Raw genomic sequence first — 20,291 nt, forward strand, 5'->3', positions numbered from 1 at the left:
TTTTTAAAGAAAAGGAAAAGTTATGATAACCTTATTTAATGGGCTTCTGAATACTTATAACAAAATATCAGTTATATATAATATTTTAAATATAAAAAGGGAAAAATGAGTACCAGAATCACTGGACTAAGTAGTGATAATAATACATCTTCAACTTATTGAACTCTTATGCACATTTAAGCTTTTAATAATCCTGAAGTGTAGTTATTATTATTTCCATTTGTAAATGAGGAAATTGAAAATAGTGGACCAAAGCCATGGAGCTTGTAAACGTCATAACTGGAAGTCAGTTCTAACTCAACCCAAAGTCTAGGATACAAACTTCAGTTATCTGGCATGATGAAATGGCAACAGGAAAATTCAAATATTTTTTTTGTTTCAGCTGGAGCTAATGTATGGCTAGTGGTTCAGAGGTGGGTCCAGGTTTTGTGGGGTCTGAAACAGAAAAATTTAAGAAATTAAAAAAAATTTGATAATAAGGCCCATGCAGGTGAGGGGTCCATTGACCTTCCGGGTAAATAAATCCATCTTGGATGTGGTTTCAGGAATCCGGCCAATACCTATCCCAGGTCCTCCATTGTAAACATGATTCTAGCCCTAACCTTAAATCAAGAATACCACTAGGCATTTGTGCTAGTATGTGTGTGTTTTCTGCTCTAACTTATTAAAAGATATTACAAAATCCCTTCCATAAAAATTGTTCTTTAAGACATGGATTCCTAGCGGTAAATGTCATTGCTCTGAGCTGAGACCCATAGCTTCAGGATATGAGAGTTTGATTTTCTTCTTAAAATGAACACATTAGTTATTCAACGCTCTAATTATTTATTGCCTGCCTACTATTTGTTTAATATGCTGCTAGTTTCTGGAGTACAGCAGAGAACCAAAGAAATAATTCCTACCGTAATAAAGCTTCTAATTCTTGGAATTTCTATCAGTTACGTCACCTCTGTCAAATGCACAGCTTCAAAAACTTGGTGTAGGCCATGACTTTTTTCTCTCCTTCTCCACATATCCAATCTATTATGTTGATATTTTCCTGTGACATGTCTTTTGATTCATTTATAATTCCCCTTTTCTATTAACATGAGTCCTTTCTGACTCAAACTTGAATTATTAGGATACCTTCTTTAAAGTTTCTTTCTTCTTTCAACAAATATTTATTGCATAACAGGTATGCATCAGATAGAGTGCTAGGTACTTATCTTTCTAAACTCTGTTCTTTTTCCTCTCCAGTCTATCATGTATACTAAAAATATTACTCTCCTCATGTCACACAGAGCCTCTAGGGGTTTTGTGCCAGCGTAATAAGATGGAACATGATGAAATTGAGTGTGATGAAGAAGATCACAGATATGTTTTGAGTCGGTGCCCTCCTGAGAAAAGAGCAGTTTGAATTGCTCTGGAATAAGGTGCTTCAGGGAACTCTACTCAATACTCTGTAGTGGCCTCTATGGGAAAAGAATTTTAAAAAGAGTGGATATATGTATAACTGATTCACTTTGCTGTACAACTGAAACTAACACAACATGGTAAATCGACTATACTCCAATAAAAATTTTTTTTTTAATGAGGTGCTTGCCTGGATAGACTGCATTCTAGGTCTGTACTGGTATGAGGACTGAACTGACACCTGGTAAATGGGAGAGGAGGGTTCATTCATCCTGAATTCCAGGACTTGCCACTACTGGAAAATGACTGGTGATCAATAAATATTTATTAATTGATTGATTCCAGTATGTATGGAGTCACAACTCTGTTTCAGGCATTCAGCCCTGTAGCCATCATCAGGCCCAGATTACACCTTCAGTGCTTTCCCCTTCATCACTCACTCTCATGAAATAGTCAGGCTGACCTCTCCAACGTCCTGGGCACATTATACCATTCCTTTCTGTGTAGTTGCTTATACAGCTTCTCTTGTAAGCCCTATCTCTCTTCTTCCTGCTCTAAAACAAAATTCATGATACCACAGGTGTTGTTCCTCAATAACATTTAGTCTTATGTCATCCATTAATGACTTGCATATATGTAAGTCATGTATGGTCTGGTGGTGAAACTGCAGGCTTTGGGATCAGACTGGTGGGATTTTATTCCTGAATCTATTCACTGGCCTTGTTACACTGGGTCAGTTAATTAACTACCATAACACCAAAGTTTCTGTGTAAGTAAATGGGACACAAATTGTAGTACTGGTCTCATAAATTTGTTGTGAGGATTAAATAAGACAGTCTGTTTAACGTACCTGGGACATTCTATGTGCTCAATACACATTGCTCTTAATATTCTTAATATTCATCTTAATCAGTATCTTGAGGGTATCTATGTTATTGACTTACTTCCTCTCTGTTTCCCATAGCACCTAGCATAGACTGGACAAAGAGTAAGAATTCAATGCATACTTAATTGTGCCCAATATATATTGGACAGTTCATTGTAACCAACAATGCAATTATTCTCGGAAGAATGCCACAAGGCCCATCTGAAACATGCTGTTTATTCTTGTGACAATCCATTATTAGCACCAACTTTATCCCATTCTCCTGACCCCTCATCTTCATTCTTCATATTAAAAGTCACTAAATGCTCTGGATTCTTACTTTAGCATCTCTCCCATATCTGTTCCTCCCTTGTTTCCACTGCCCTTCACCTCTACACCAGCTGCTTTGCTGCATATTGACCTCTCCTTGTGGGGCTGCAGCTCAAACTTCCTTCCTTGGAATCTATCCCCGCCTTCACTGCCAGGTTAACTCCCTGATACAGCATTTTTCATCATGTCTTTCCTCCACTGCTCATTTACTTACCTAATAAAGTCCACACTCCTCCACTTGGTTTTTAAGGCTCTTCATAAATCTCTTTTCACCTTTCCTGGTAACATTTAGATTTTACTTTTGGCTTTATGTGCTCTTAGTTCTTGTCTGGAAACCTTATTCATTGTCCTCTTAAAACACTCTTCTCATTTCCTCTCCAGAGTTTGGCTTCTACTATTTTTTCCACTTACGATATTTTTTCCTATTCTCCTTATCAATACAAATCCTTCCCATTCTTCAGGATGTTGTTAAAATTCTATTTTATTCATAAGGTTTTCCTTCTATATCAGCTAACAATAAACTACTGAGCCTCTAATTCTGCAACAGACATTGACTGAGTGCTCACTTTATACCAGGCACTATACTAGGTGTTTAGATTACCAGTATGAATAAGGGTTGGTTTCTATTCCAAAGAATTTAATTTGTCCCCTTTCTAATTCCTATAGCATTCATTGGATCACTAATTGTGGCACCCAACACATATTGCTTATTATATCCAACTAACACCACTTTGAGATGAGGAAACTGAGATTTAGGGAAGCTAATATGACTTGCTCAAGTTCATACAGCTGATAAATGATCTGCATTGTTTCTGAAATTTCTAAATGGAGATAGATTCATGTTGGCGGTTTTTTTTGTTTTTTGGTTTTTTTTGGTGATGTCAACTGTACCAAACAGATTAAATGCTCAATCTGAATTTATTGAATAAAAATATTCTGATTTTCATATATTGATTTTATATTTTGCTTTTGCAATTTTTATAGCTAGATGTGATTTAAAGGTCATTGGCTTTTGATTTGTAATGCCACCAAAATATACCCATTAACCTGATAGCCAGAGAAATGTCGAAGCCAGAGGTGTCTCAAAATGGTCAATACAACACTTTCAAATAAAGTAAATATGTGCATTACAGTGATACAAGTAGGTGTGCCTGTGTTAGCTCTGTCCTTGGGCAAACTTAAGCTAGAATTTTAATAACAAATAGGCAAAAATATCTGGTTTAATTTTTATTTCCCAAATATGGAGAGTTTGTATATTTGAAAAAGACTTCCCTTTGGGCAATATTGACACAGGTAATGTCAAGGAGAGTGTATTTACATAAGCAGGAGCTGTTTTTGAAGGAGGGAAAATACAAACACTCCTGAAAAAAAAATCTTGAACATATACTCACTTTAGAGAAAAACCTCTATAGAAAGGAGCCTAACTGGGGCTTATAAAAGTTTAATGAAGAATGATGTTAAAAATTACATTTTTGGGGGCATTCAAAGTAATTTTCCTTTGAAGATGCATATAACATTCTGTTTTTTCTTTCATCATATTTATTAATAAAAGGCTAAATTTATATTATGGCCATACATGTATATATAAGAAGTTTGCTACTTATAAAGCTATTATACCTAGATGAACTTGTTGTTCAACTTCCATGTGAAGGGGGGGTACACCTATAAGGAAACAATCTACAGAACATAGTTAAAGTGCAAAATAGCTGACCAGGGTTTTTATTATCATAACTTGTATCATTTCTGGACCACTGTCACTAGACATTAATTCCCATAGGGTCAAAAGTTATTCTGCATTCCTCTGTGTTGCAAAGTTGTTTTCAATTATTAATAAAACAAGCAAATATTAAATGAGATGCACTAAATGATACAAAGAAACAAAATAAGCTTGCAAATCTGCTTAATTCTATTTATCCAGCTTTTATGTAACTGTCTAAAAATGAGACAGAAAATTCTCTGTACTTTTTTTTTTTTTTTTTTTTTGGTCTCTCCCGTTGCGGAGCACAGGCTCCGGACGCGCAGGCTCAGCGGCCATGGCTCACAGGCCCAGCTGCTCCGCAGCATGTGGCATCTTCCCGGACCAGGGCTCAAACCCGTGTCCCCTGCATCGGCAGGCGGACTCTCAACCACTACGCCACCAGGGAAGCCCTGTACTTTTAAACTGGAAAGATAACAGTGAGTGGCATCTCCATGTTCTCCTTCCTTTCAATAGGTGCCACTGATTGTGCATCAAGATGAGGATATATTTTTAATTGTTAGCACTGCACTTGCATTATGCTTATCCTCCTTTACCATGCACCTCTCATCAACTTCACTGTCATTTAATGTCAACCCATGTTTTAGGAAAAAAATGTCAAGTAATTTGAAAGTCTCAAAGAAAATCATGGTAAGAGTTAGAATATTTGAGCCAGCGCTGTGCTGCGGAATGTCTAACCACTGGCTCTCCTCCTCCCCAGCTCTAATTAAACCCTGATTTGTAGTGTTTGCTAATTTCCTTGGGGTAAATACTCCCACCAGGAGTATTTCAAGCTACCAACGCAATGTCACTGAATGTAGAGTTGGGAAGATATTTTACAAACTATATCAGAAAGTACATTCAGGTTGTCCATTTTGACGTTTTTACACGTGTAGAATGTTAGGCTTTAAACAAGCCTAACAAGCCCTTTAAACAAGCCTGCTTGTTTTAAAGGGAGCTGGCTTCAACATGCCACTGAGTCACTCTCCCTTCAATTAGAAAATAGGTGTCTGAAACTAATCATGCTTATGGGATACCACTGTTATTTACAAACTAAGATGCTTAAAGTTTGTTGTATTTCCATTTATTCTTTGAATATTAATACACTCAAAATATTCTAATTTAAAAGATACAAAAAGTGTGAGATGTTTCTATCACCTCTGTATCCTAGCCACCAAGTTTTCTTCCCTGGAGATAAACAACATTGTCAGTTTCCTGTGTATACATACAAAAATATTCTATGCAAATGTGTATATCCCATCCTCTCCTTTTAAAAACATAAATGGTAGCATACTTTACAAACTGTTTTACGTCTTGTTTTTTGTTTGTGTTAAAATATATTGACAAATGTTTTACATTTATATATGAAGAGCTTCCGTATTCTCTTTTACCTCTACATAAATATTACATTGTATGGTTGTTCTATCTTTCAACCATCTTCTGTTGATGTGGATCTATTTAGGTTATTTTCTGTCTTTTGCTTTTACATACACAGACACACACAAAGCTCCTATTATGGCATTATATGTAGGTGTGGTTTTGCACATGTATATGTATATTCCTAGAAGTGTGATTTCATTTTGAAAAGTTTTTTATGTTTGTATGCTTTCTTTGCTTTGCTCTGCTTTGCTTGGCTTTTGCTTTTGCCAAATTGCCTTCCATCGAAGTGGAGAGATTCAGTTTCTTCACACCTTCATCAATGCAGTGTATTATCACCTTTTTGATCTTTGTCAATCATATACAGGAAAAAAAAATCTCTAGATGATACTGATTTATATTTCCCAGATCATGAGTGAGACTGACCACCTTTTGTTTATTTAAAAGTATTTGCTTTTCTTTGAGATTTTTGTAGATTCCCTTCACCCATGTTTTATTGGATAATTTTTTATCTTGATATATGTTGTGGATAGTTTATGGATCCAAATTATTTTTTTCCACATGATTATCTTACTTTTTCAATTTTTTTTATTAACTAATTAATGTCTTTTCTACTTATTTGCTACATCGTCTTTACATACTAAATTCTCCTATGCTTTTGTAATTTCTGGACTTTTAAAACTATTCTATTTATGTTTGTGCATGTTTGTGTGTATGTATGTACATGCATACATGACGATATTATATGGTTTTAAATGCTGAAGCTTTATAAGACGTTTTAATAACTGGAAGGTCTAGTTTCCCCCTCATGACTTTTCTCATTAAGATTTTCATGGCTCTATTTGATTGTTTATTTTTTCTTATGAATTTTAGTATCAGCTTATCTGTTTCCAAATATACTTGGATTGATATTTTACATAGGATCACATGATTTTTATAGGTGAACTTAGGATAATGGACAATTTTATGACGTGTATCTTCTTGTTCAAGAACATTGTCTCTACCTATTCAAGTTATTTCTGTTCTACAGTAGATTTTCAGATTTCTTCATATAGTGTTTGCTCACTTTTTTGGTTAAATTTATTTCCAGATTTTTTTTTTCTGTTGCTATTGGGAAGCCAAACTTTTATTGTACTTCAATTTCTACTGAACCTTTGAATGTAAATAAATTACTAGAAATGAGCCATAGACTTCTTGTTGAATAAGAACAAGGTTTGTATATTGGACTGGAAAATGGATACAAACCACACCAGAGTTAGCTTTATCGTTCTTTTATATGATAAAGATAGCTCTCTACCAATTAAGAGGTAAAATATAGATTTTATCTATTTTATCATAATTACATATTAGTTCACTGGCTTAAATCATTTCAAATGTTAAGTTTTTATTCTTTTTTCCTCTTAAAAAGTCAGCAAGCAAGTAAATATAAAAACTGGCAAAAAGTACAGCTTAAACTACATACACCTATAATTTTTGAAGATATACATCACAGGACAATCCTAGGATTCTATTCCTCCTTGACATGTGCTACCGGCCACTCCTTCTACCACTTAAGCAACCTCTGCATGTGCCCTTACTGAACGGTGATGAAGCTCTCTTGAACTGACATCTTATATTCATAATGTTCCTCCAACAACATTTCTTCCTACCTCCTATCTCAACATACAACTTAATCACAATGAACCAGCAACTCTTTTCTCAGGTTTCTTGGTCCTTACCATTTCACCAGTTCTTAGCACTGATTTTATTAAATCAGTACATAATTTATTTTAAACAAAGTATGTATCTCGTTTGAATGATGGTGACAATATCTTCTCAACACTGCCCACAGCAGACAGAGGTTAATACACACAGGGGAAGGACTACTAAATCATGCCGTGTGTTTTGTATACTCAGCCAAAAGAAAAGCAGAATTTAATTCCTCCACATCATCTTTTCCCGTGTCTCAGTAGCATGACACCTTCCTCAATCACCTAACTAATGTGCGGAAAGAATGAAAACTCTTTGAGAAATCAGTGACTCAGAAAGTTACAAACCAAAAATTATGAAGCATCAAATGACATGCTATTTATCATTTTTCTTCTTCATAAAATCCACCACTTATAGACTCTGCTAGTGGCTATATATAAAAAGGTTCTCTGACTGTGTGGTTTAAAAATAGTAGATATATATGTGTAAGATATTTTTATCATAAAACTATTATTTGCTTATTCAAAAAGCCCTTAAAAATAGAGAAATGTAGGAACAAATCCCTGATTCATTCATGTTCCTAAATTTAATCACATCCTCTCCTTCAAATCTTTTGAAAGCATAATTTTACCCATACTTATCTATATACAATTTTATCCTGTATAACATAGCAAAAGCATTTTACTTTTTACAGTATATTTAAATTGTGAAAGAGTTTAAAGATAAAGTATAGAAAATAACACAACAGATTTCTCCCATCATTATATAGTTTAATTAACTACTAGAGAGTGGAATACAGCAGGAAGCACACGGCTTTGGAGTCAGACAGATGTGGGTTCATCTACTCTATGTGTCTTCCTCTATATGTTCTTTACTTTTCCCCTACCAATTGAATTGCTGATTTTCAGCTCAGTGGATGACCTCCCAGAATGAAAGTAACCTTTCCTTGCCTTCTTGCAGCTAGCAGTTCTATCCAATGTGACGTGGGTGAAATGGTGTATGAAACCTAGCCTGAACTTAACAGTGGGGGAATATTCTCTTCCTCACCCCTTTCTCCTTTCTGCTAGCTGGAATGCATGTACGAAGGCTGGAGTTCAAGCAACCATCTTGATCTCAGCAACAAGAGCACATTTCTGGAGCAATGGAAACCTGAAAAAGTTTTGGTCTCTGAGGACTTTGTGGAATGCCATATTTGCCCCAAACTACCTATCATGGGCTTTTAAGAGAGAGACTTTTATCCGTGTTTAAGTCTTAGTTATGTTGGAGAAATTCTAAATCGCTCACAGCTTTATCTAATTCCAATTAATTCAATTGCTTTCGGTACCAAAAAATAGATGAACAGTAGTTTACACCAAAAGGATGTGTATTGTTTCCATAAAAAACAAACAAACAAAAACCTTCAAAGGCAGGCAATCCCAGGGTGGCTTGGCAGCTTGCTGCAATTTTCATGGACCTAGATTATTTTTCTTGTTTACTTCATCATTCTCATTATTTTACTCTTATCCCTTCATGATAACCATCCCAAATGGTTGCTTCAGCCTCTAGCATCATCTACTTACATAAAAATGTTCAAAGGCAAGAAGAAAGTTTGCAGAAAAAGAAAAGGAAAAAAAGGTTGGAGGAAGCTATTTAAAGAAGTCCCCAGCAAATTATTCTTAAGTCTTGTTGACCAGAATTATATTGCATGCCCATCCATGGATTTAACTACTTACAAAGGAGATTGGGACTATTCTAATCGGCTTAGACTATTCTCAGTTCATCTCTCAGGGCTATTTACTTTTCTTCTCAAGCAAAATCAGGGCTCCATTAGCAATAAAGATTCAAGAATGGCCAAAGGATGAATCATGTGGTTACACCAGCCATATGACCTTGGTTTTGTGTCATTACCTCTGTAATGGGGTGAAAATGATGCCCAACTCTTAGGAAATCAAAAGAAATGTTATTTGAAAGGAGCTAATAAATGCAGTGTTTATACCAAATGCTCAATATATGGTAGTTATTATAAGTAATAACTATGACTAATAATAAATATCATTATTTCTTTGAATTGATGTATCTTAGTTTACATAACTGATCCCATCTCAAAGATATTAGGTTATTTTTTGCTTTTTTTTTTGGCTATTGTATATAACTCTAAAGTTAATATCCTTCTCTATACAACTTTTTTTTCCCTCTCTCTGTTTAGGATTCTTTTCTTGGGTATACTCCTAAAAGTATAATTACTGGGTCATTCAATATTAGTGGAATAGATTGTGGCCCTTCTGGGATAGTATGAAATTACATAGAAATCGGGAAGTCAAACACTCCTTATACCTTCCTAGGAAAGTATACTGGACTACACATAAAGGAAGACTCAACTTTGGGGGATCATGAATATAAACAAACAGAATCAATCCTGAGATATGTTCATTTTGCCATGGTTCCAAACTTTTCTCTTCTGAATAGAAATCAGTGTGGCCTAATAGAAGGTTCATTAAACTTGCCTTCAAATTTCTGGGTTGAAATTTCTGCCTTGTCACTATCTGTGTGACCTTGGGTTTGACTCTGACTCCATTCCCTCAGCTGTAAAATGGGGATTATAAACATGGCCTACCGACCTGAAACAAGTAAATAGATAGGGGAACACTTTGGAAATTGTAAAAGACTGTAGACATATGGATGATTATTAGTATCTAATGAAAAGATCTGAGAGAGAAAAAAAGGGAATGCTTCCAGTTCAATATAACAAATATTTCTGTGTTCCAGGCATAGTTTTAAGTACTTAAATTATATTACCTCATTTAATCTTCCCAGTAAAGTGAGGAGATAAATACCATTAGCATGGCCATTTTACAGATGAATAAACTGAGGCACGGAGAAGTTAAATACCTTGCCCACAGTCATTGTGGATTTGTTTTTTTTTTTTTTTTTTATTGCATGTTTTCGTTTATTGCAGAAAATAAGATCACCTGTCGCTAAGCCATGCCTAGGATCCACTGACCGCAAGGACGGCAGACCTCACTTTACTGCGCTTCAGATGCTGTGTTGTCTACAGACTGAAGGTCTACGGCGACCCTGCACCCAGCAAGTCTACTGGCGCCATTTCCCCAACAGCATCTGCTCGCTTGGTGTCTCTGTGTCACATTTTGGTAGTTCTCGCGGTACTTCAGACCCTCCGCCAGCAAAAAAGATCACGACTCCTGGAGCTTCAGGTGACAGTTACATTTTTTAGCAATAATGTCTTTCTTTCTTTTTTTTTTTTTTAAGGCCGCATGGCACGGCATGCAGGATCTTAGTTCTCTAACCAGGGATTGAACCCGTGTCCCCTGCAGTGGAAGCGTGGACTCTTAACCACTGGGCCGCCAGGGACGCTCCGCAATAATGTATTTCTTAGCGAAGGAGTGCAAACTGTTTATAGATACCGCTATTGCACACCTAACAGCAACTGTCCAGTGCGGACAACGTCCAGATGCACCGGGAAACCAAAGAATTCTGTGTGACTCGCTCCATCTCGATCCTCGCTTCACTCGGGCGGCCGGGGCAGAACCCACGGCCTCCTCCAGGGGCCTGGCAAACGGGACGGCAGCCTCCACTTCAGCCTGGACCGCACGCAGCTGTACCTGGGTCTGCATGGCAGGAGCAGGACGCTGCTTCCTGGGCAGGCGCTCCCCTGCCCTCCGATAAATCACCACGGTCTTGGACAATCGTGGGGCCAGAGTCAGGGCTGTGGTCCCGTGTCCTTGCTGTCTGCCAGCCGAGGAACACCCCAACCGCTGGAGGCCACCACATTTCCCGGCTACGGCCCCTCCCTCTGAAACCAGCGACGCAGGTTAAGTCCCCTCACGCCGCCCTCCCTCCGGCCGAGAAAGGGTCTCTGCCGTATGCAGCCCTGGAGGCCACCAGCCCGCTCGGACAGTCCAGGGTCACCTCCCACCTCCTCGCCCTCAGCCTTCTCCCCTCTGCAGAGCCCACCCCTGTCCACGGCTCTGACTGCTCCCTAATAAACAAATTTAAAGACAATTACAAAAGCAGAGATTCGGGTGGCGGCCCTCTCCCTCCCAGCTTCATCACCTACCAGCCAGCCAGCCTCATTTCACCCATACCCCAAACCTGCCCACTACCCAGGGTATCTTTTTTTTTGTTTTTTGGCTGTGTCGTGTCTTAGCTGTGGCAGGTGGGACCTTTCATTGCAGTGTGTGGGCTCTTTGCTGTGGTGCGTGGGCTTCTCTCTAGTTGTGGCACGCGGGCTTAGTTGCCCCGTGGCATGTAGGATGTAGGATCTTATTTCCTTGACAAGGGATCAAACCTGCATCCCCTGCACTGGAAAGCGGATTCTTAAGCACTGACCACCAGGGAAGTCCCTGCCTGCCCCGGTTATCTTTAGCAAATCCCAGATATCTCATAAAGTTTTTCAGCATACTTCTCTAAAATGGCTCTTAAGAAACAGTAACAACAAAAACCCCATAACACCATCGTCTTCCCTAACACGTTAACTGATTCCTGATGTCAGCTCTGTAATCAGTGCTCAGGTGTCCCAGGTCTCTCGGCATCCTGAGCTCAGAGCACCTCCCAATCTCTCCCCGCGCCAACGCGTCATTTTCACACTGGCCACACCGCCGGTTCCCTGACAGCCGCCTGCAGTGACCAGCGGGGCCGCCACGACAGACCAGACGCACTCAAACAGCTGCCATGTGTCCTCATCACGCGCGCCGTCCCGTGTCTGGCCAGGGCCCCTCTTGGACGCTGTGGTGATGACCGCGGCCAGACCCTCACCTACACGTGCGGCTCCTGCATCGGACCCAAGGGGCCGTGCCCCAGGCGCTTGTGGCTCCTGGGCTGCTCACCCCACGTCGTCTACCCCCGTCCAGGCTGCCGGCTCTGGCAGCAGCACAGGGACGAGGACAGACAGAGCTCCCCTTCCTCTGGGTACGGGTACGACCACTCGCCTCCTGACGGCCGACCACATCTGAGCGGCCAGGGCAGGGCCCTGACACACAAGCCACAGACGGTGCGAGAGGCCGTCCAGGTGCTGACCCAGGATGAGAAACCTGGGCTGGGGGGGAGGCGGGGCCCGTCAAAGAGTCACTTCCTGGTCACACCGCAAACAGGAAGGACAGAGAAACAGGCGGCTGCGGACCGGTGCGCAGTCCACCGGCAGGCCTGCCGTGGGGTCTGCGGGGAGGCACCCACCTTGTAGTGCCCATTGTTGGCGGCGTCGTGCAAGGACGTGTCGTCATCCAGGCCCTTGGTGTTCACCTCTGCGCCGGCGGCCAGCAGCTGCTTCGCGACATCGTAGTAGCCCCGGTTACAGGCCTCGTGCAGCGCAGTCCAGCCTGCGAAGTCCTTGACGTTGACGTCCGCCCCCTCGCTGATGAGCTCCTTGATACGCCGGGCGTCCCCCCGGATGGCCGCACGGTGTAGGTGGGTCTCTCCACGCTCATTTCTCTTGTTCACTTTATCTTTGGTTTTTGAGGCAGAATTGGGCGTCCCCTTCTGACATACTGTCGACTGGGAGGGGTGCTTTGGTGTCGTGTCCACTGGGCTGTTGGCAGACTCCTCGGCCGTCATCTGCATGAGGAGGGCCACCTGCTGGCGCTCCGAGAGCGGGTAGCCGGCGCGGATCCCGGACAGCCCCATGCCCAACAGCAGCCCGGCCTTGCGGGTGACGGGCTCCTTCTTAATCCTCTTCCGCTCAGGACCCTGCTTCTCTGTGTCCGAGTCCTTCTGCTCTCCATTGGCGCCCACGGTGAAGGGCAGCTTCCGCTTGGTCCCTCGCTCTCTCACCTCCTTCCCGCCATCACTGCGGTCCAGCTTTGGGGTCTTGGTTAGAGAAACTTTATCTTTATCCTTTTTCCCGGGCTGCTTCTCCACCATGTCGACATGCTGCTCAGGGAACGCTCTTCCTGCTGTGGGGTTCTAGAACACCCACCCTTGGGCATCGTTTCCTCCTCACCAGGCCTTCATTCACGCCGCCATCGCGTCATCGTCAACCGTCGAGTCCATCGCTAAAAGCCGAGGATGATGACTGTAAATTAAATCCAACAGAGGCGCGTCCCAGAGCAGCGCTGAGGGTATTCGGCTCTGGCTCCGGCTCCGGCCCAGGGCTCAGCGGCGGCGCGCGGGCGAGGTCATGCAGCCCCGGGCCGTCCCCGACCCGCGGCCCGAGCGGGAAGGCGGCGCGGGCTCCGAGCGCCGGCGCGGCGGCGGCGAGGCGGGCAGAGGCGAGCCCGCCCTCGGGCTGCGCCGTGGCGGTCGGGCGCTCACTGAGGGGGCGTCGGGCCGCGCCTCCCCGCCTGGGGCCCTCGCTCCATCGCGCTCCGGCTCGGGCGGCCTCTGGCTCCGGGACCCGGCGGCGGCTGCGGCGGCGCGGGCCGCATGAGACGTTACCTCCCATTCAGTCATTGTGGATTTGAACCCAGGAAGTTTGGTTCCAAAATACTGAGGCTGAACCACAATGCTATATAGTCTCTGTTGTGTTAAAAATGTTCAGATGAATGCCCCTTACCTAAGACTTTAACAATAAAGCAGAAGACTTCCACCTGAGTGGCAGCCTGTGTAGCCAACATTCCCTCTTCCTCTGGATAGTGAGTCCTCAGTGTAGCCACATTGGGCTTCACACAGTGTGGAACTTGAAGCAGGATCTAACAGACATAGGTTGGGCTTTTTTGTGGTTTCATGTGTTGAGATGTGTATCAATATAAAGGTCTACGTGTGATCAGACATTTTCACTAGTATTGAGTTCTAAAGGGAACATAGCAAACAAGCTATTCCTAGGACACATTGTGAAGAAGGTGACTTTCGTTTCTGATCTGCTTACCTACTATTTTACAACAGCTCCTACTCCCTCTCAGTGTCTTCATGTTGCCCTCCTGCTCTTCATTTCCTCTCACCCATTTCTATGCCTGCCTGGTTAGTACCTGTTGCTCAGGATTAAGCTCTCTATCCTCCCTAGTTAAAAACCTACTTTCAATTAACTTCCCCTTTAAAGGGACCTAATCAACGAACTTATTGATTATTTAAGGTGTTAATAACAGAAATGAAGCAATGTGCTAGCTTTCTTTCCAAAGATAAACGCATTTTAACACAAAGGGGGTGGTGGCTTAGTTTGCTGATGATAAAATTTTAGGCATTAACAGAAACTGGTGGTGAGGAAGAATTTTGGGGTGGTATTTGCAGCATTCTTCAACTCATGCCAACTGAGTCTAGTCTGTCTCAAACAGGAAGCAAGTAAGAGAAAGAGGTATGGTAAGAGAAGGGAAAAGGCATCTTTGGCAGGTAGACAATTATTCTGGTTTTCTTTAGGAAAGCAAGTGCCAGCTCTCCAAACCTCCCTTGCAGTGAGAACTGGCAATGACCAATGAGATAGTCACAGTCTATGCTGAATTTCTCAGGTGGGTGCTTTACCTCTCTCTCCTGGTCACTTTCTCCTTCTTTTCTGAAGTGAAGACATAGACTGAGGCAGCAACAGCAGCTGTATGTTGATGGGTGGAGGGAAAAGGCTAGGTTAATCCCAGGCAGCTTGATTCTGACATCTTTAAGCCACTAATCAACACCAAAAAGGCATACCTCTGGGTGTGGAATTATATAGGGGATAAAAAATGTCCCTTATTTGTTTAAATTACTCTTTTTTGGTTACTTGTAGCAGAACACAATTCTTTTTTTTTTTTTTTTTTTTGTGGTACGCGGGCCTCTCACTGTTGTGGCCTCTCCCGTTGCGGAGCACAGGCTCTGGACGCGCAGGCTCAGCGGCCATGGCTCACGGGCCCAGCCGCTCCGCGGCATGTGGGATCTTCCCGGACCGGGGCACGAACCCGTGTCCCCTGCATCGGCAGGCAGACCCTCAACCACTGCGCCACCAGGAAAGCCCCAGAACACAATTCTTAATCAATATAACCTCTGGCTGAAATGGGCTAAAGGCATTTAAAATGGCCTTCAATGAGTACCTTGAAACTTTCTTATCTAAATATGTCTGAAGTATTTACTATTTATTAAGCACCCACTGCACCACTGGCTATTTATACAATCTCATGAAGATGATATTATCAGTGTCTGACAGAGGACACTGAAGCTCAGACAGTCTGAGCCATTTGCTTAAAGTCACACAGTGAATGAATGAAGGATTTGGTATTAACACTGGGTCTTTTGCTGAAGGGTATATATACATATATATTTCCCCTCAGTTCTCCTGTCTTGTCTCCTAAACAAGAACAGAGTTTATGCTCCACATGGAAGTTGGTCAATGCTGAATTTATAAGAATTTTCGGGCTTCCCTGGTGGTGCAGTGGTTGGGAGTCCGCCTGCCGATGTGGGGGACGCGGGTTCGTGCCCCGGTCCGGGAGGATCCCGCGTGCTGCGGAGCGGCTGGGCCTGTGAGCCGTGGCCTCTGGGCCTGTGCGTCCGGAGCCTGTGCTCCGCAGCAGGAGAGGCCACAATAGTGAGAGGCCCGCGTACCGGGGGGAAAAAAAAAAAAGAATTTTCATTTACTGAAAATATTTCTTAAACTTAAAAATTATTTTATCAAACTATTAGGGTTTATTATAAAAATGATCTGTATACATGTAAAATACATGGGGCTCATGGGTAGTCTTAAAATAGACCTTAAAATTCAGGTAATACTTTAGAGAGGTGATAAGGGTCTTGAATAAGATGCAGAAAAATAACAATGCAGGAAGAAAATACAGGAATCTAAATATCAAGAAGAAGTGCTGGAATAACACATGGGCTTAACCCCTTTGGACACTGCAGCCTACTTTTCTTTCATGGTCACTACCACATATATATCCCTAACCCTTCAGCCCTTTTGCAAAGGTGGGTGATTGGTCCTGACGAAGATCAGATGAGTCGTGGAGACAGAGCCATACATCCATTGTCATTTTGAAAGGAAAAAAAATGTAAAGTGCACGCTATTTTTGTAAATATGATTCAAAAGCCTAACATTTTGACTAATCATTTCAGTTCTGGACACTTACCCTAAATAAATAATTATTGACATGGGCAAAGAATTAAAGGAAAAATAATATTTGGAGTACTGTTTATGTAGACAATATACTGGAAACAACCTGAAAATTAAAATTTTGAATTTATAAATTTGAATGGTTATATTGGAGCATTTGGATGACTAAATACTTCATTCCAACAATAGAATGCCATGCATTCATTTAAAATATAGCATAATCTTCTGTTGCCCTGTACTGCCAGTGAATAAGGTAGTATGTGCTGCATGATATCATTTTTTTTTGTAAAAAATATAATGCTTGCAGTTTTATGTATAGAAAATACAATGGAGGGACATACATATGACAAATTTAAATGACAGTTATCTCTGGGAAGAGGGGTTTTGGGAATTTTTTATTTTCTCTCGGTTACATACATTTTCTTATTTTGCTACATTGAAATATTATTTTTCTACATATCATTTTTGTTCTAAAGAAGAAACATTGAAAGGAAAAATAGTGAAAACTATAAAAGAGGCTGCACGTGCAAATCATACAACAAAGTAAATGGCTCACTCCTACACCGTCTGTAGACATTGCCATAAACAAATGCCAGAAGATTGTTAGTTATTTTGTGCTAACAGAAAACATTTTTTTTTTTTTCCTGAGGTGCTTGGATACTTAGAAATACAATGCCTCTCTCTGAACAGATTCTGGTTGGAAGGCACCATTGTTGTGTTCTAAGCAGAGGCAGAACCATATTATTAGCCATGAATAAAGGGAAGAACTCATTTTATAGCCCCTTAAAATAGCATTAACAGTAACAAATGAAGATTCTCTTATACTACCTTCCCTAAGACACTAATGCTGCAATTTAAATTATTTATTTTCATTCTTGCCTGTCCTTCTCTCGGTGTTATCTATTTGTACAATGGCAGGAGATGAAGAGCTCAAATGCCAATCAGAGACTGAACTGAGATTGTTGAAGGATGGAAAAAAAGTTAGATATAGGCTGTCACTGAACATATCTTTTGCATTAAATTATAAACAATATACTGTTAACATTTATATCAGGAAGGAGTACCAGAATTTTAAAAAAAAATGACCCTGCTTCTTTTCATTGTCCCATTTTCTCTTCACCATGTAAATGTTAAAAGTACATATCTAAGTATTCCATATTGCCAGGAATACGCATATCTGCATGTACACAACATTGTAGAGATGGCAAGACAAATGCTTTATTAAATTTTATGCTTGATGCAGAATTTTAAGTTTGTTGTTTTCAACCCAAATTTAATATCTTGGGGTTTTGGTACATATAAGCTTGACAAATCAACTTTCTGTTCCTGAGTTAAAGGAAAATAAAAAGCATTCAGAAAATTTCATGAACTTCAAATGTCAGTTGCAACACAAGATTCTCATACAACTCTAAGTAAATATGAAACATGTGGATTGAATTTTCCTAGCAATATTCTAGTGTTTGGAAGGAAAATCTGTGCAAAAGTGTGTTGTGGGTTTTCTGAAACCCCAAAGTTGAAAAAACATTTTGATTTATTTAGATTTAGAAATGGGATAACCATTTTGCACCCCGGGAAACCTAATTAAGTACCAAATTAAGATCAGCACTGCATACACAGGGACCTGAATGAGTGAATCCCCCTTTTTAGTTGTATTAAAATGTTTTAATACATTGTAAGTATGGAATCTAATCAGTGAAGGAGCCAAGAGGTTTCTAACTACCCTATATAATCTCCATCAGCTTCCCCTCAAGTCACCTCCGATAAACATGCAATAAATAAGCAATAAGCAAACACAATATGTAAACCCAAACAACCATACCACCTAAGTAAAAATTGTGAGGTTGCTATACAAACTAAATCTCCAGACAAGTTTTCCCATCCTCCAGAAATTCTTGTGTTTCCACTAGTTAAGTATATGTAGAAACACTGATGGACCTCCCTGATCTTGTTTTGTTATTTTTGGCTCTTATTGCACACCTTTGTCCTTTAGTTTGACTTGACTGGACTACTTCCCAACCCTCATTAAAGTTCCATTCAGGAACCCCTTGTTCTAGCAGTTCACACCTGTCTTTTACTCTTCTGGATTAGGGATTTACAAAAGATGATAGGAAGGAGAAAAAGTGCTAAAATACCTTTAGAGGAAGATTTCATTGCTATGGGCTACTATACCCTTATCAGGTTATGGTTGCTATCTATTGGGTTGTCCCTCAAAAACACTGATTTGCAACTGCATTTTAGGAACATTTCCTCTTCCAGGTTAGGAGTCTCTTTCAAATTAGAGATTAAATAACTGGAATTGTTTTAGTACTTCCTTTTCTTGCCTTTCTAAAAATGTAAAATCATTATACAGAAACACGGAAATAAAAAAGTGTAAGCTTTCTATTCAGGCAGTCTTCGAATTACATTTTGGTTACTGGTTATAAAAACTGGAGTAAGTACTTTAAATTCTGAAACTCATTTTCCTCTTTTGTAAATGTGGAGATACTAGTACCTCCTTCATTGTGCCATTTCAAGAATTAGTGAAATAGAATAAACAGTTTAACTGGCAAAGTGTTTTGTACATACTAAAAGTTCAATTAATGCTACTTTCTCCTCCTCATTTCTTCTAATATCCTAATAACTACATTGCTTGGTATTTTGGTTCAAATCATCAAAGTATCAAAAACAAATAAAATAAAAATAAATTTTCAAAAACAGAACCCATTGTCTGTTATAAAATTCTCTAATTTTTGATGTCCAGGAATACAGAGATATTACGAAGCATCCCCTCCAAAGCCATGACCAATTGTTTAGGTTCATACTCGACAAATTAAGAAAGTGTCAGGGAATAATTAGAAAATGAACAATCCCTCTCTTTTCCTTTCTAAAACCAATAAGTATTAAAAAGAGAAAAAAACATTAAGGAAAATAGATATCTTAATTTTTCACTCACTATATATAAAATGTACATTTTTTCAAGACCACAAAGACATTACAAAATTTAAGGATTCATGCATTTTTCTCTATCAGGTATTAAACACTGGTTTGAAAGATATATGCTATTAGCAGGCATTGGGGACTAGGTAAAAAAAAAAAATTAGCCAAGAGAAAGCAATGATTCTGATTAAGTAAATTCCATTGAACTCTTTCTAGTAAGCATTATTCAGGTCATGAATGCTAATTTGTCCTGCAGGGGGCTGTGGGTAATTACCCAGAAAAACTATCAGCTTTATTGAGTTGCTACGAAACAGATTTACTGAATGGTACACTGTAAAGGAAGACAACCTTGATATGTACTCACAGAAGAGTGTATTTTTTTCCCTACTGGGAAGATTTTAGAGCCTAGATAGAAATGATAATAAATGGCATTTTGCTCAGAAAAATAAAGCCAAATTGGTGTCATTTCCTATTTAATAGTCAAATAAAATTCCTGACATGCAAAGACATGTATCTGAGTAGTGCCACCAAAATACTCGAACAATTTTAGCTTTCTGCATATTTAAAGTTGTATGTAGAATCAGAACCATCTCAAAAAATGAAGCAAATATGGCACATTGGCTGCATTCCAGCAACTACACAGAACTGCTGATGTTACTAAAATCTAGACAATTTAGTCCCATATGGGAATCCATACCACAATTATATTGTCCCTGCTCTGACACAGCCCTGATTTTGCCCTTCTTTAAGCCTGGCTTTTTATAATTTTAATTCCCTTCACCAATAAAGCAATTTGCATTCACATAGTCTTCCTGGCTAAGAAAGAAAGAAGAAGAAATCTGTTACATGACCTTGGTCTCTTTACAGTTGATTACAAGGAAACAAACTCTTCAACTCACCCATTCTCTCATCTTTTTTTAATTGATGTGGAAACATCACACTATAAACCGTTGAAGACTACACACAGCAGGCGGGAGGCTCACGAATTATAATGTAGATGTTTTTAAAATCACTTGGTTCACTCATTTAGCATGATGAGGTAAAACCCATACTAA

At 40.1% G+C, this 20,291-nt stretch overlaps 2 protein-coding genes across 4 annotated transcripts in view; both read right to left on the bottom strand.

Annotated features, from left to right (window-relative positions):
* Positions 1–20,291, bottom strand: part of ADGRL2 (adhesion G protein-coupled receptor L2) — a 626,947-nt gene that overhangs the window by 421,288 nt on the left and 185,368 nt on the right. The window contains exon 4 of one of the 3 annotated variants that reach the window (XM_067043727.1): positions 14,772–14,838. The exons of the other annotated variants lie outside the window; for them this stretch is intronic. The gene's annotated coding sequence lies outside the window, so the exon portion shown is untranslated. The remainder of the gene's footprint in view (positions 1–14,771; positions 14,839–20,291) is intronic. 3 annotated transcript variants of the gene reach the window in all.
* LOC131760041 (ankyrin repeat domain-containing protein 11-like) lies at positions 12,429–13,532 on the bottom strand. The gene is given in 2 exon segments (XM_059069730.2): positions 12,429–13,244; positions 13,247–13,532. Coding segments are annotated over 2 exon segments (855 nt in total). The 5' UTR covers positions 13,307–13,532; the 3' UTR covers positions 12,429–12,449.

The sequence above is a fragment of the Kogia breviceps genome, chromosome 1 (genome assembly GCF_026419965.1).
Source record: "Kogia breviceps isolate mKogBre1 chromosome 1, mKogBre1 haplotype 1, whole genome shotgun sequence".
In the NCBI taxonomy this organism is placed as follows: Eukaryota; Metazoa; Chordata; class Mammalia; order Artiodactyla; family Physeteridae; genus Kogia; species Kogia breviceps.